This window comes from Podarcis erhardii (genome assembly GCF_964252035.2).
Source record: "Podarcis erhardii genome assembly, chromosome: Z".
Lineage (NCBI taxonomy): Eukaryota > Metazoa > Chordata > Lepidosauria > Squamata > Lacertidae > Podarcis > Podarcis erhardii.
In genome coordinates, this window is record NC_138504.1 from 36,633,936 (window position 1) to 36,648,927 (window position 14,992).

General features: G+C 43.3%; 1 protein-coding gene across 8 annotated transcripts in view; it reads right to left on the reverse strand.

Moving 5' to 3' along the window:
• The window catches only part of TSC1 (TSC complex subunit 1), a 31,786-nt gene extending 17,297 nt beyond the window's left edge, over nucleotides 1-14,489 (reverse strand). For 3 of the 8 annotated variants that reach the window (XM_081846939.1, XM_081846938.1, XM_081846932.1), the window contains exons 1-8: nucleotides 14,364-14,489; nucleotides 8,213-8,386; nucleotides 6,697-6,800; nucleotides 5,143-5,295; nucleotides 3,716-3,860; nucleotides 2,548-2,702; nucleotides 1,232-1,305; nucleotides 780-958 (exon numbers count right to left, since the gene is read on the reverse strand). In XM_081846939.1, coding sequence (XP_081703065.1) covers nucleotides 780-958; nucleotides 1,232-1,305; nucleotides 2,548-2,702; nucleotides 3,716-3,860; nucleotides 5,143-5,295; nucleotides 6,697-6,800; nucleotides 8,213-8,318 — 916 coding nt within the window. In that variant the 5' untranslated portion in view covers nucleotides 8,319-8,386; nucleotides 14,364-14,489. Of the gene's footprint in view, nucleotides 1-779; nucleotides 959-1,231; nucleotides 1,306-2,547; nucleotides 2,703-3,715; nucleotides 3,861-5,142; nucleotides 5,296-6,696; nucleotides 6,801-8,212; nucleotides 8,387-14,053; nucleotides 14,262-14,339 lie in introns of those variants that run through there. The other 5 variants (XM_081846933.1, XM_081846934.1, XM_081846936.1 and 2 more) reach the window with 5 other exon arrangements.
• Nucleotides 14,490-14,992: the final 503 nt, after the last annotated feature.

The window sequence follows — 14,992 nt, forward strand, 5'->3', positions numbered from 1 at the left end:
GACATTGCCAGCCCTACCTGGAGATGTCGGGGATTGAACCTGGGACGTTCTGCATGCAAAGCAGATGTTCTATTAACGAGCAACAGCCCTTTCCAGGAATATAGGAAGCTGTGTTATACCAAGTCAGATTCTTGGTCAATCTCATTTCGTACTATATACTCTGATTGGCAGTAGCCTTTTTTCATTGGATGGAGAACATGGGGGTGGGCTTTCTTGAACCAGCTGGAAATGGAAATTTACAGCACAGCATGAAGTTCTGAAGGGGGCTCAGCAAAAGAGAGCTGACCCCTGCTTTAAAGCAGTATAAGCAACTCAAGTGGGGCAAAGGGAAGACAGTGGCAGGTCAGAACATGAGACACATAAATACAGATTCCAGAGCAGTCTTGAGCAAGCTATGGTTGCCCACTGCAACCATTACTCTGGCTTGCAATAAACCATGGTTTGCAAAAACCAGGATTCAACCACAGGCATGGTGTCTGCTTCCATCCCTCCACTTGCTGCCTCATACATGAGTTCACTTACCATGTACACAAACACTAGCCAGGTTCCAGTTTAGATAAGGTTAGCAAAACCAGTTTATGACAGGGTCTGGTTAGCATCAGGGCATTTGTCACAGGAAACCATGGTTAAGGCAAAAAAAGAAGCCCCAGAGAATGGCATTCTGAGGAGAGAACTAGCAAACTTGGTTTGCTAGAATGAGCAATACATCTGCTCCTAGCAGGCGCTTCAAGGATGGCGCCTGCTGTTTATAGACATTCTGAAGAGCTGGGGGACCTTACCAAAGTTTCTCTGCAAAGCAACAGAAGAATTGGAAACAAAATCAGAGGAGTGATGCTGAACGTAAGAGCTCATCTGCTGGGAAGGTGAATAGTAGTCATCTTCACAGGAAGCTTCGGCTGGGTCCAGGGAGATACGGGCACATTCTATCAAAACATCATGGGTTTCTAGCCTCTTCCACCTGTTTTAGGTCCAAGCACCACCAGTCAATTTTCACCCCGTCACAGAATTTATGATACAATCTCTATTTACAGGAAATATTTATCAAAAACATTTTAAAAGATTTTTGGAAGCCAACCCTAGGGTGACATGGGTGTCACTATGGTCTAACCTAGGGATGGTTTTAGAAAGGGTTCATTGTAGAATGCTATGAACGTAGTATTTTTATTTCAGAAGGGACGAGCGAAATGTTCAATCACAGCCTCTCTTTCAAAAGGGATGGGAATGTACATACCTCCGAGGGTCCAGTTCGTGATCCTTGGATCCAGTCACTAGCTCAGGGTGGATGCGCACATGTGCCATCATTGGCTGGAAGAAACAGAGAGAGAAAATGGGTATTTTATCTTGGTATATCATAAAAAGAGCTCTGCTGGATCAGACCACCAAAGGCCCATCTAGACTAGCATACTGTTCTCATACTGGTCAGCCAGATGCCCATGATGAGAAGCATACAAGCATGACCCAAGCCCAACACATCTCTCCCCACTGGTGATTCCCAGCAGCTTGTATTCAGAAGCATACTTCCCTCTTACTGTGGAGGCTGAAGATATCCACCAGGTCAGTAGCCAGTTACAGTCTGATTGTCTTTGAATATGCCTAAAACTCTTGTCAAGTCATCTAAGTTAGCCATCACTGCCTACTGTGGAAGCAAATCCTGTTGCTGTGTGTTGTGTTTAATACTTTCTTTTTTCTATCACCAGAGGTCTAGATGACCATCTGACTGTTACAACACAATTCTGTTATTTCCGGGTAGCCGTAAACAAACATGATGAACAGAGGACTTGGGGGGGCAAGCAGGGGGCACTGTGGCTTGCCGATCTTGGGCTTGCCAATCTTAAGGTTGGCAGTTCGAGTCCGCACAATGGGGTGAACTCCCAGTGTTCTGTCTCAGCCCCTGCCAACCTCGCAGTTTGAAAGCGTACCAGTGCAAGTCCATAAATAGGTACACTGCAGCGGGAAGGTAAATGCCATTTCCATGCGCTTTGGCGTCTGTCATGGTGTCCTGTTGCTCCAGAAGCAATTTAGTCATACTGGGCATGACTTAGAAGCTGTCTGCAGACAAGCGCCGGCTCCCTCGGCTTGAAAGCGGAGATGAGCACTGCACCCCATAGGCAAATTCAACTGGACTTAGCCGCCCTGGGGTCCCTTTGTCTTTAAGAACATTAATCAATCTAGCTCAGCGCTGTCCACCATGGCTGGCAGCAGAACTCTAGGGTTTCAGGCAGGGATTCTCTCCCACCTCCATCTGGAGATGTCAATGGGGATTGAACCCAAGACCTTCTGTATACAAATATATGGCTGTTCCCTATACACACCTGATTGCAGGTATTAATTTTCAGTTCCAATTGATTGCTGGACTTCCGGTTTCTCTTTAGAAGCCCACTTCCTCAGATGCAGGTTCAACTAGTTATTCATTTCGGTACAGTGAATGGCCAATACAAAAATAAATAAATACCAGCAATCATGCAATTCCGAAAAAGAAGCTTGGGTCAGGTCTTTCTGACTTACAGGTACACACAAACAAGACGTGCTTTAAAGAAAAAGATTTACCTTGACTATCTCTTCAAAGGTCTCCAAGTTTTCTTTCATACTGTAGTGGGAGCGCAGAAAGGAGACAAAATTGCAAGGGTACATTCCATAAAGGCGGTGAAAGAGAGCATACACACTGGCATGGAGGTGGACCAGGTAGATCTCAGCCGTGTGTCCTAGGGAGGGAAAGACGTGAAACAGGTTACAATAACTCCTATTATTGAGGTCTCTGGACATGTGCCCTCCCCCTAAAAATACTGCTGTGCTGTAAATATTATCATAATAAGTGCCACAATTCCATAGGTGCACAAAGGTAGCGGGGAGAGTAATTATGAACAGAACTGACTGTGATTTCAGCACCTTAGGAAAATATGGCTTCATTTTTAGAAAACTGTGTACAAGTCTGATTTAAACTCCATGGCTCACTCTGGGACAATCTGTTAAAATGGAGATTAGATGACAATCTTTACAACAATTTAAAATGCAAACATTAAAAATAACCTACAATCACAAAAATGTGGTGTGTCCTGAAAATTTACATCTCGGGTGTCAGAGGTCAGAATGCAAGTGTGTCTTCAAAGTAGTCAATTTAAAACCCAGACGATGAAAGATCAAAATGAAGCCCCAGTAATCTGGCTGCTGCATTTTGCACTGATAGAAGTTTCCAGTCAATTTCAAGGGCTGCTTCTTGTAAAGCACAATGTCAGGCTGAGACACAATGACTATGACACAATGCTACCCAATGAGCTTTCAAGGCAAGAGTCAGGATTTAAACCCTGGTCTCCCAGATCCAACACTCTGAAAACACAATGCCACAATTTCAGGGGGTTGTGTATCCATGGCCAGAATTGTAGTCTGAATTTAGAACCTTTGGCAAGGATGGGAGAATTAGTGAACTGCCTTATTCTGAGCCAGGCCTTTGGTTTATTTAGCTACAGTGAGAGCTATTCGGTTTTGGTTACTTTGATGTGGGTGGACTAAAACTCCCACCATCCTTGACCATCATGCTAAGCTGGCTGTGAATTCTGAGAGTTGTAGTTCAATCACATCTGGGGACCCAAGGTTCAACAACACTGATCTATGCTGACTGGCAGGGGCTCTTCTGCATGCAAAGCTGATGCCCTACTACTGAGCTACAGACGTTCCCAAGGATAAGCTTGTTCACAGCAGACCTTTTCTAGCATCTCACCTGGATTCTTCAAGTTCCAGGAAGCAAGGCGACCAAAGATGCCAAAGTAGTCATGCAGGTACTGCTTCCCAGAGTGGGGGATCATTGGCAGCATCGTTATTAACACTAGCACACCTGTGATGAGGACCACTACATCCGCGTCACTCTGAAAAGGATGAGTGTGTGAGGGGGGAGAGAGTTATCCAGAGGTTTAAGATTTCCTGACAGATGCATCACAAGTATTAGGAAAGCCCTCTGTTCCATTGCCTTCGTTTCTGTGGGTTCAGTTAGGATATCAATAGCTCTTTCAACACTCCTTAGCAGAGACTGCATTTGTACAGTCCTTACAACGTGGTAAATGGTTTCCCGAAATGCAGTACTTCGCCACCACTAATGTCACATGCTTTTATGCTCCTACAGATGAAGGAAACCCAACATTTTACATATAAAGCAGCATGTCAGGTAGAAGGGTTTAGGTCTCTCTGCACAACACCTAGTTTTCTACTTGTAGGAGACTTTGAATGATTCCACCATATTTAAAGCAATCTTTATTTCTCACAAACTCCCTTTTTAAAAAAGGGTTATTTAATTTCCCTACTCTCCTTTTTACATAAACAGGGTTCAATAAAAGTAACAGCATATGAGTTAAGTGGCAAATTTAAAATGTGAAACAATGTTTGAGAGGCTTGGCCAAAGCTACACTGGGGCGGGGGGGGAGAGAGCCAACAGCGAAGACCCTATTTGGGACAATAGTTGTAAAAACACACTGAGTTGGATCAAATATTAGTCCTACTCAGAGCAGACCCATTAAAAACAGTAATAGGTTACTAGCCTGGGTCTGTTAATTTCAACTTTTCTACTCTGAGTAGGACACAGCCCAATGAAAACAAAAAAAACTCAAACCCAGCTGTGAAGAAAGAGGTGTTATTTATTTTCACCATGTTTTGAGATTCTCTCTCTTATAATGGAGACTTTACCACTCTGATTTTATTGATCCATTTCAGAAATAAAGCCTACATCCCTTGAAAAGAGAAAATTCTGATATGAATGAGGGGAACTGATCCAACTTGCATGAACAGGAACAGGCTTTGACTCATTATCTGTCCTTGCACTATGGCAGGAGTATGATCGAAGAGAAATCAGTAAGTGATAAAGGTGTTATGTGAATGTGCCCTGATGAATAGTTCTAGGTTGGACGCCATTCACAAAGGTTTGCATTGCAGCCACAGTGTGCAGTGACCACTGTCCAAAAGGGTTTTGTTTTTGTATCTCAGGCTGGCACCCTCCAAACTCCCATCAGCCCCAGCTAGCACAGCCAATAGTCAGGGATGATGCAAGTTTTAGCACTGAACATCTGGAGGAAACCAAGTTGTGAGAGGTCACTGTAAGTCATCACATTCCACAGAAACATATAATAAACAAGAATTGCAACTACACAGCATCTGTACCTTAAGACACTTAAGCAACGTAACCAGGACAGACGCCTGAGAAAGCTTATGTTTCCAAGATGGCTGACATCTTATCACATGCCCAAGGAGTGAGAGAGCGGAGAGACGGGTACTTGACCTGTTCATACATTCATTGATTTTGTCCAGAAGGTGCTAAGAGAAATAAAAAAGAGAGAACTTGTGATAAAAGCAAATGGAGAATTTACCTGGAGGGAAGCCGAAATATATAACTGAACCTGCTCTCACTCTCTTTCATAGGCCTCTCAAAGCACTCCTAAATAACAACATGGGCCTTGGTTCACCTGTTAGATCACCTTACCCCATGAATATGCTCACTTGACCACTTCCATCTGCAAAACTGGCTATCACATAACATTCTGAAAGCAGAATATGTGTTTTTATCTGTTTTTAGCTTATCACTGATTTCAATTATTATTTGAATGTTTTTACTGTTAATTTGCTTTCTTCTTTTTTAAAGCTACTTTCTTACCATCATATTGTATATAAACTGAATGAAATAAATATTTGTTTACATCCCACCTTTAACTATAAAATAAACTCAAAGTGGCTTGCAATATAAAAATCTCTCCTTCCAAGAACCAATGCAACTAATGAATGCCAACAGGATTATAGTAAAAAGGAGGGCACTGAAAAGCATGAGGAGATTAGCATGTTCAGAAGGAACCTCAAAGTTTGCAGAACAATCACTCAATCTTTGGGGGAGACATTAAGGAGGTTAAAAAAGGGCAACAACTCCAAAACAGTCCAATATTGACTCAATGGCCACTGAATGCTGGGAATATCGGTTTAGGGACATGGTTGGCTGGCATTCAGAAACATTCTGAAAATAATACAAACAAGTGCAAATGTAAAACATACACACCCCACAGAAGTTTCATTTAACTAGTGGTTGTGGTTCAAGAACAGTACCACAATTAAAGACCCACAACTGGCTCAATTTACAAGGTTGCTTCATTCATACATGCTCAAGACTGGACCATGGAAGAAGCTGCTCAGAGGCACCTACAGTCACATGGGAAGTGATTGGCAGTGATGGACACCAACTTCAATGGCTTTTAAAAACTGCTTTGATGTATCTCCCCACACACACACAATCAAGCAGTTTTATAAAATTTATTAAATAAATAAAAAGTTGATCAGACAAAATCATGGAGGATAAAGCTGTCAATGGCTACTAGCCATGGTAGCTATGTTCCACCTCTGCTGTCACAGGCTGCATCTCCTAAATACCAGTTGCTGAGAATCACAAATGAGAAAATAGCTGCTGCACGCAGGTATCGCTTGCAGGCTTTCCATAATGGGCATCTGATTGGCCACTGAGAGAACAGGATGCTGGACTAGATGGGCCACTGGCTTCATTCAGCCGCACTCATCTTTTGATCTAAGTGGGCCCGTCTTGTTGCTTTTTAAAGCAGCTCAGCAATTCTTCAGCTCAATTTATACATGGCAGACTTTTCAAACATCCCTTCTTCCATTTAGTGTTTTCTCAATTTCTGGAGAAACATTTCTTATGACAACATACGTGTGCATTACCTTGTCATGCGGCTCTTGAAGAGTGCACAGGGCGTGCAAGACTTGCTCTGAACTTGTTTCCAAGTAGGAATCCACCAGGGTATTTACATGCACTGGCCCGCGGTCTGATGTGGTTATTGGCCACCAAAAGAAAACACAATTACAGATCAGTGCATTCACATACACAAAAAAGATGTATTGGTTAGAAATGATTTGAAGAAACTTATATAGGAGGTTACAGAATAAATCCACTGAGTACTATGCAATTTAACATTTATCCTGTGGGGATTATAGGATTTATTTTATTTTTAATATTTTATTGAAAGTTTTCAGTAAGGAAGTAAAGTGAAAGAAAAGAAAAGGGGGACTAAAACTGAAATACAATACAATATATGGGTGTATAAATAATACAATTATTTCACCAAATGTAAAATTATTAACAAATTATATTTTTCATAAAGAGATTCAATATATCAATTTATTTATGCATACACAATCTGTCTAAAAGCAATCCATTTGTATGCTGCAACCATTGTCATGACTTCTATCCATTGACGGAGGGGGGCCATGGTATTATCTTTCCAGTGAATAAGCATCAGTCTTTTGGCAGAAGGGCACAGAAAGTCTATCTACACCAGGGGTTTTCAACCTGCTCCCTACTGCCCACTAGTGGGCGTTTCAGGATTCTAGGTGGGCAGTAGGTGGTTCTACAGCACAAGCTGAACCCTCCTTCCATCGAGCACTGATGGGTGGTAAGGAAATTTTACCATCAAGAAAGATGCATTAGTGGGCGGTAGGTATAAAAAGGTTGACTACCCCTTATCTACACTGATCCATACCCCATATAGTTGCTATATAATTTAAAATATTATCACCTAACAAGTTTACATTTTTCAGTGGGGACTGTAAGATTTAATTGAAGACTGAGTGGCCAGCAACATGAGACACCTCTGCTAAAACATCTGTTGGCTGCCTCTATGATTCTGAGCCAGGCTCAAGGCTCTTGTGATGCTATACAAAGCCCTGAAAAACTTGGGTCCATGTTATCTTAACTTCCCTGAGCATTTCTATCCCAGTCTTCACTGAGATTATATGGAGAACTGTTAGTGCCCCCCCCACCCCCTGCCCCATCAGAGAGGTGCCATAGCCTCAACTACAAATACGGCTTTTGGTGCAGCCAATCCCATGCTGTGGAACACTCTTCCAGCAGAGATGCAGCATGCACCCTCGCTTTTGACTCTCCAGGTGTCTCTTGCAGACTTCATGCCAGCAGGCCTATGCAGTTTAAATCTCAAGAAGCCAGTTGTTTCAATGATTGTTCTGTACTGATTGCAATGGCTTACATTTTTATACTGCTGTATGCTGCCCTGATATTTTCTAAGAGAGTGGTATATTATTACTACGACAACAATTTAAAATAGCAGTATTCCGTGGCCACCTTAGGTTGAGCAGCAGTTGTGGGCCAGCTGCTTCAGAATAAAATGTGAGGAACTTCGGAAATTCTGTGGACATCACTGGAGACATGACTGATACTTACCTGAGTTTAGGATTTCTCTAAGCTCAGTCTTTACACCTTCCAGGACAGGCAGGTGTGGGGAATCCAGTACAGCCAGAAGATGGCTGATATTTCCATGCTGAGCCATTCTTCTTCACACAAAGTGCTTCTGTGCATGCCACACTGGCTGTGTTGACTCTCACTGCTTCTGTCTTACTGAGGCAAGAGAAATAAATAAAACCCCTGCTTTTGAAATGGGTTCTTTTTTCCCCTTCAGCCAAATACTGACTTTTTTACACCTCAACCCCCAATGCTTTCAATGTATATGCATGCTCAGAAAACGAAAACTACTACTATCTGAAATAAACTTACAGTATTCTGGTGTACACCAGCAGCAAATTTTGTTATTATTATTAACTGTCCTTCAACACTTTAAATGAGTTAAACATATGCCTAAATCCCTCTCAGCAAAATCAATGGGGTTCAAAAAATACTCGTTTTATTTTATTTATACAGGGGTTGTTCCCAGTATAACTGGAGTACACTGTTCTCACCAATTAACAGTTAGCTTCCAGCAGATTATATAGTCAGCTCGAGGGTGATTATCCTGATTTTACAAAGGGCATTATTATTATTTTGCAGAAGGCAAACTGAGTTTGATACATCGCAGGCTGGCTAAAACAATACAGTGGTACCTCAGGTTATATACACTTCAGGTTACATATGCTTCAGGTTACAGACTCCGCTAACCCAGAAATAGTGCTTCAGGTTAAGAACTTTGCTTCAGGATGAGAACAGAAATCGTGCTCCGGCGGCCCGACGGCAGCAGGAGGCCCCATTAGTTAAAGTGGTGCTTCAGGTTAAGAACAGTTTCAGGTTAAGAACGGACGTCCGGAACGAATTAAGTACTTAACCCGAGGTACCACTGTACAGGAATCTGTATGTGAGGCCTGATATTTGAACCCAGGCCCGTCCTGAGATTCAAAAAGTAAAGCTGTCCCACTACCCCTAACAAAGCATTTTAAACAGACTTTCTGGACATTTCCCATTTTTGTCTTTCAAAATGTGATTGAAATCCTCGCAGCCTACAGGATTCTATTTTCGCAAACACACCAATTTCTAGCAAACAGCAAAAGGGGGGGCAGGTTTTTAGCTTTTCTTTTAATGCTAAGAGCTGGGCTGAATGCCTCAAGCCAAGTCATGCTGGCTGGTGCCAAGTCAACTGGACTCCTGCCACTGTTGTCTTCATCTCCAGTGTCATCACCTCCTTTTCACTGCTATTTTGATATTCTACTAGCTATAGTACATAACATCTTGCACAGAGTTTTAATTTCAGGACAGACCCAGCGTCAATAATTCTTTGACAAAAGAGCTGTTGCTGCGGAACCAAACCGCCATTTCCCAGAGTCTTGGAACCGTCAGGGAAAACAGAAAAGGAAGTTATGTGAGATTTGTTTAGATTGTGACAGCTGACAGGCAATGCTGCCATTTTGCAAGCAGAAGCCAAACCCAAGCACAAAAACCCAAAACCATCCTTAAGTCATTTGGCAACTGCCATCCAACATCAAATACAGCTTTTATATATATGGGTTAGTAAAGGGCACTCAACACCAAAGAAGAACTATCAAATTTGCAATTATTATTTTTTTAATCCCAAACACTTGCAGAACATCTAATAGCATTCCAGAAAAAAACAGGCTGCAATTTAAACATCTATAAAATGCAAAAGTTCAGAACTCTTTAACTGTAATGCTGACTCTCTTTCCACTGCTAGAAAATCTGACTTTTTTTCATTAACACCAGTGGATAGGAAAAATAAAGATAAAGGATGATGAGTAAATAGCTGTTGAGCACTCCTACATTCAACAATTTGCCCCAACTAAAACCACAAACTGTATTTTAAAACTTGAACAGATTAAATACTTCAGTTATCTAGGGCTCACATTCCATCATACAGGATCTTGGAAGCACCACTGACAAACCTCCCTTCAAAAGGCGGAAATCTCAAAGCTAGCCATACTCAGATTTTTTTCCACAAAGGACGGCAAATATGTTCCAGCAGCCTTAAGGGTTTTCAGTGCAAAATCTGTTTCCCAACTCCTGTACACTGCAAATGTCTGGCCTAATGGAGACCTGCCTAAGCTAGATGACTTTCAGGCAAAATTTCTACGATCTCTGCTGCAGGTACCCAACTGTGTCCCCAACTCCATACTACTGTTAGAAGCTGGTGAATGCCCAATTTAAACTAAAACATGGTGGGCTGCCCTAAAACACTGGCTCAGGATCTCAGTGTTTGCTCTAGGGAAGGGTTTGTACCAACACCTGACCAATGAGGAGTCTGTCAGCAAATGGCAGAAAACCATGGCTAGAAAAGCCACCTCTATTGGTCTGTCACCCCCCACAACTTTATTACCTGGGTTACGCAGGCGCCCAAAAGACGTTAAATCAAAGATTATGGGATAATACACACAGTGACTTGCGATCTCGATCAAACGCAATCTGTAGTCCATTGGCAGTAGGAGTACAATATGGGCATGTCTTTAAGTTAACACCTTACATTAAATACCTGGCAGTACCAAATTATTGAAGGTTATTCACTAAAGCCAGACTAAACATCTTTCCTTCTGCAGTGTTGGATGGCAGGTGGAGAGGAGCCCCCTACCAGGACAGACTTTGCTCAGGTGCTCAGGACATCGATTCTATAAAACATATTTTGCTGTGCAAAATATGAGCAAGCCAGGGCTGAACTGATATTACCCTTGCTGGTACCTTTCCCAGGAAAATCAGAGGCTCACTATGTCAGGTTCCTATTGGAAGACCGGACAAACGCTAGAACATTAGCAGTGGCAAAGTTTTTATCAGTGGTTGCAAGAACCAATGATCCCTATCTTTAAGTCTGAACAAAATGTTTGTTTAACCTGGAGGTAGGCTGCCTGAATTGTGCATTGCTTTGTAACGATTTGTTGGGTCTCTGCACCGTAATAAAGATTGATTGATTGATTGATTGATTGATTTTGAGACTTTCCAGAGGGCCACTGCTCCTGCCCTACAATAGTAAGTTGTACACAGGTGCCACATCCTTAAAGCACTAAGATACCACCTGCAAGAATCATGGATTCTTCTGCAGAATCATGGGAGCTGTAGTTTGGCAAGGGTGCCGAGAGTTGCTAGGCGACACCTATATTGCTCACACAGCTAAAAATTCCAGAGTGCTTTAAAAATTAATCCTTCTTCCTAGGGAACTCTGGGAATTGTAGCTCTGTGAGGTGATTACAGTGTCTCTTAACCCTCAAAGTCTATGACAAACTAGAGCTCCCATGATTTCTGGGAGGACCAGGGAACAATTGTAGGAATGAAAATGTAATTTCTAGCCATGTTTGGTAATCAAGGCTCTCTCAAAAGAGCCAGACCTAACTGTAAGACTTAAATCTAAAGCTTCTTCTATCATGGCTCAAAAAAATAATGTCTGCACACTTGCACACAAAAGCTCATACCAATAACAAACTCAGTTGGTCTCTAAGGTGCTACTGAAAGGAATTTTTTTATTTTGTTTTGACTACGGCAGACCAACACGGCTACCTACTTGTAACTAGAACTGTGGTATAGTGGTTAGACTATTGGACTATGGCTTGGGATCAAATCCCCACTCAGTCACAGAGCTCACTGGGTGTGACCTTGGGCCAGTCACTATCAGCCTAACAGCCCAAGATTGTTGTGAGAATAAAATTTAGAGGGAGGTGTAGAAATACATATGCCATCTTGAGCTCTTGGAAGTAAGGTGGGATAAAAATGCAATAAAAAATAAATAAAAAAATAAAAGTTAAGCAACTGCAAAGGACAGCTGGCCGAATCTCTGCTGGAAGGGTGTTTACAGTGTGGACCCAACAACCACAAATGTCTGACTTCTAGTTGAGGCCAGCTTTGCCTCTGTAACACGGGTGGGGGGTGGGCTACTAACAGAACTCCTGTGATTGAGCTGCAATATAAGGGCTATGGCGATCCTTAAGGTACTCTGATCCAGAAGCGCATTCTTTTTTAAAATGCAGACTTTTAGGGTGTCATCTCCCTTCACACACAGCCAAGTCAACCAGGACACAAAGTTTAGTCTGCACATTACAATAGTTATCATAAAGCCTCCTGTAAAATTCTGCTGAAGTGGATTCTTCTTTGGATTGCTATAGACAAGTACCTCAAAGATGACTTCCCCCAAAAAACCTAGTAAATAGACTGAAAGCTCAAGACAGTTTTCACATCCAAGCCAACCAGGGAATAACCTGCTGGACCAAAGTGACTCACAGAACCAACATAGCACCCTCCAGGCAGTGTGGAGTACAACTGCTATCAGCCCTGATTACTGGCCATACTGGCTACAGCTGGAGGAAGTTGCAGTCCACAATTTCTCCCTGCCTGTAGACAATCAATGCCTGTAAGGAATAACTTTCATAAACTCTGAAAAATTAATCTTATTTTAAGTGATGGAGAGTATTATTAGTAACAAGCTCATTAGACAGGATAGCCTGAGGTATTTCAAGTATGCCTGCCAATTTGACGAATTAGCCATAGTTGGTATTAGTCAGTAGAATTTTACAGAAGTCATCACCAGCCACACACACAGAAATGAATGTGAGAGAATTTTTAAGTGCATACAGCCACCTTGAATACTCTCTACTGACAGCTATGCCTGGGAAGAGTGGTTTTCCTCTCAATCTAAGCCAGAGAAACACAACAATAGGATAAGCAAGCCAGCTGACTGTGCCTGAAAAACAGAAAGCCTTGCAACAGAAATAATCCAGCTAAAAACAAAAGACTATTTTGTTCCTTTATTTGTGGGTCCCTCTGAATTAGAGCTAGTCAACAGGATGTTTTTCAGAGGAGAAGGGTGCATTTTCTTTCCCCCCCAAAAATGTAAGAAAAACCCTGCTGGATGACAGTGGCCAAACAGATACCTATGAGAAGCCCACAAGTAGGATCCAAAGGGGGCTATATACACTAGCCAACTTTCCATTTTCAAAAACAGGTTAGTCAAGATTTGCCAAACACTGGTTAAAATGTATCTCAGATAAAGGGGCCCTTAGAAGGGACTTCCTGGTTCAAGGGGCAGGGAGAGGACGTTTCAAAAACAAGCTTAAACACAAGAGAACAGACTGGGGAATATTCACAAAGGCAATTCACCCATGTCTTTGTCCTCCCCCCCCCCCCCATTCCTCCCCTCTACCCACTACCACCTCTACTTAGCCCTGCCCACCTCACAGGAATAGCACACAAATAACACTAAAAGCTATAAAACTGAAATAAGTATCGTTCCTTTACCCTTCCTTACATAACAACAGAGCCCATCTACCCTTGCTTCCCTCCCCCTTTTTGGACCTTATTCTCCATTTCTTCTCGGTCTAAAGGCTTGCTTCATAGCTTTAAAACAATAAACAATTGGTTGCATCAACTGCTAGTCCTACTCAGTAGAACCACTGATGCCTAAGATGCATGGGTAAGTTAGGTCAATTAATATCAATAGGTCTGCTTTCAGTAGAACTAGCACCGGGTACATGAAGCACTGTGATCACAAAACAAGCACTATAACTATTATTTAGCAGCTGTCTTATGATTCTGCTTCTCTACACCGCCCCACCGTGCCCCTTCCTCATTCGGCCCCTACCCCAAATAATACTTAGAACTGATCTTCCCCTCATCTTCTCGATTTTTCTCCCCACCCTGTTTTTAGGCAAACACTATTCCGCAGCAAGAGCTTCAATTCAAAGGCGCATTACCTCTATTATTTCTTTGCCCGCAGGACCCTCCCGCACAATATATTTAGCTTTCCCTCCGCATCGCCACTTTCTTTCTTCCTTCCCCCCCCCATCAACACACCACTTTTCCCTGACCTACCTCTCAGGGGCGTTGTTACGGATAAACTGAAAAGTTGCAATGACAAAAAGGCGTCCCTCAACCAAAAAGCTCCAATTTAAATGCACGATGCCCCTTTATTGTTTCTTCGTCTCCCTTCTGCTCCGATGCACACACAGACAGCCCTGCCCCCGTGCTCCATCCTCTTCCCTGCTTCCTCTCGCCTGATGGACCACTCCTTCCCCACTGCCCCTTATTCCTCTCATCGCTACCCCCGTTTCTTCTTCCTTCCCCCCTGCTTTCCCCACTGTCACCCATTCATTCTTACCGAACCCCAAACCTAGATATTCACCCTTCCGATTCTGCTCCGGCGGCTGCTCCTCCTTCGCCTACGCTCAGCTGTTTACCACTCAGGACTCCTAAAGCCCACAGGGCGCCGCCATCTTGCCCCGCCCAGATATCCCTCCGCCGCCTTTCTCTTCTTCGCCCCCTCCTTCAGAAAATAGTCCCCCTCCCACAACGCAAGCGACCCCCGCTCCCGCCCGGTGTCACATCCTTTTGTCGCCTCAACCAAGACCCCTTCTCTTAAGACATTGAGACCCGAGCACGTTGTGTGCCGTCTCCGGTGTCCTTTGCTCTAGGGCGGAGGCGGACGGTTATCAGAACAGGGTGGCAATGCGTAAAGCGACCAAGAGGTCTCGTGATTAAGAGGGAGGCCCGCGGCGAAAAAGGTTCCAGCACTAGGGGTGGGTCATGTGATGCGAAGTCGCTCTGTGGGGGAGCAAGGCGGGAGGAAACTTTTGCAAACGGACAAGCAAGGCTGATGGAGGGAGGTGCTACCGGGTTCGGCCCTGGGGGCCACGCCCACCCTGTTTACGTTAGCAACTGCGGCCTGGACAACTTGAACCCGCCCGCCGCGTAATTAGAAAATGGTCAGAACTAGGAATAGGCCCGCAGCTCACTGGAGGGGAAAGCTACAAA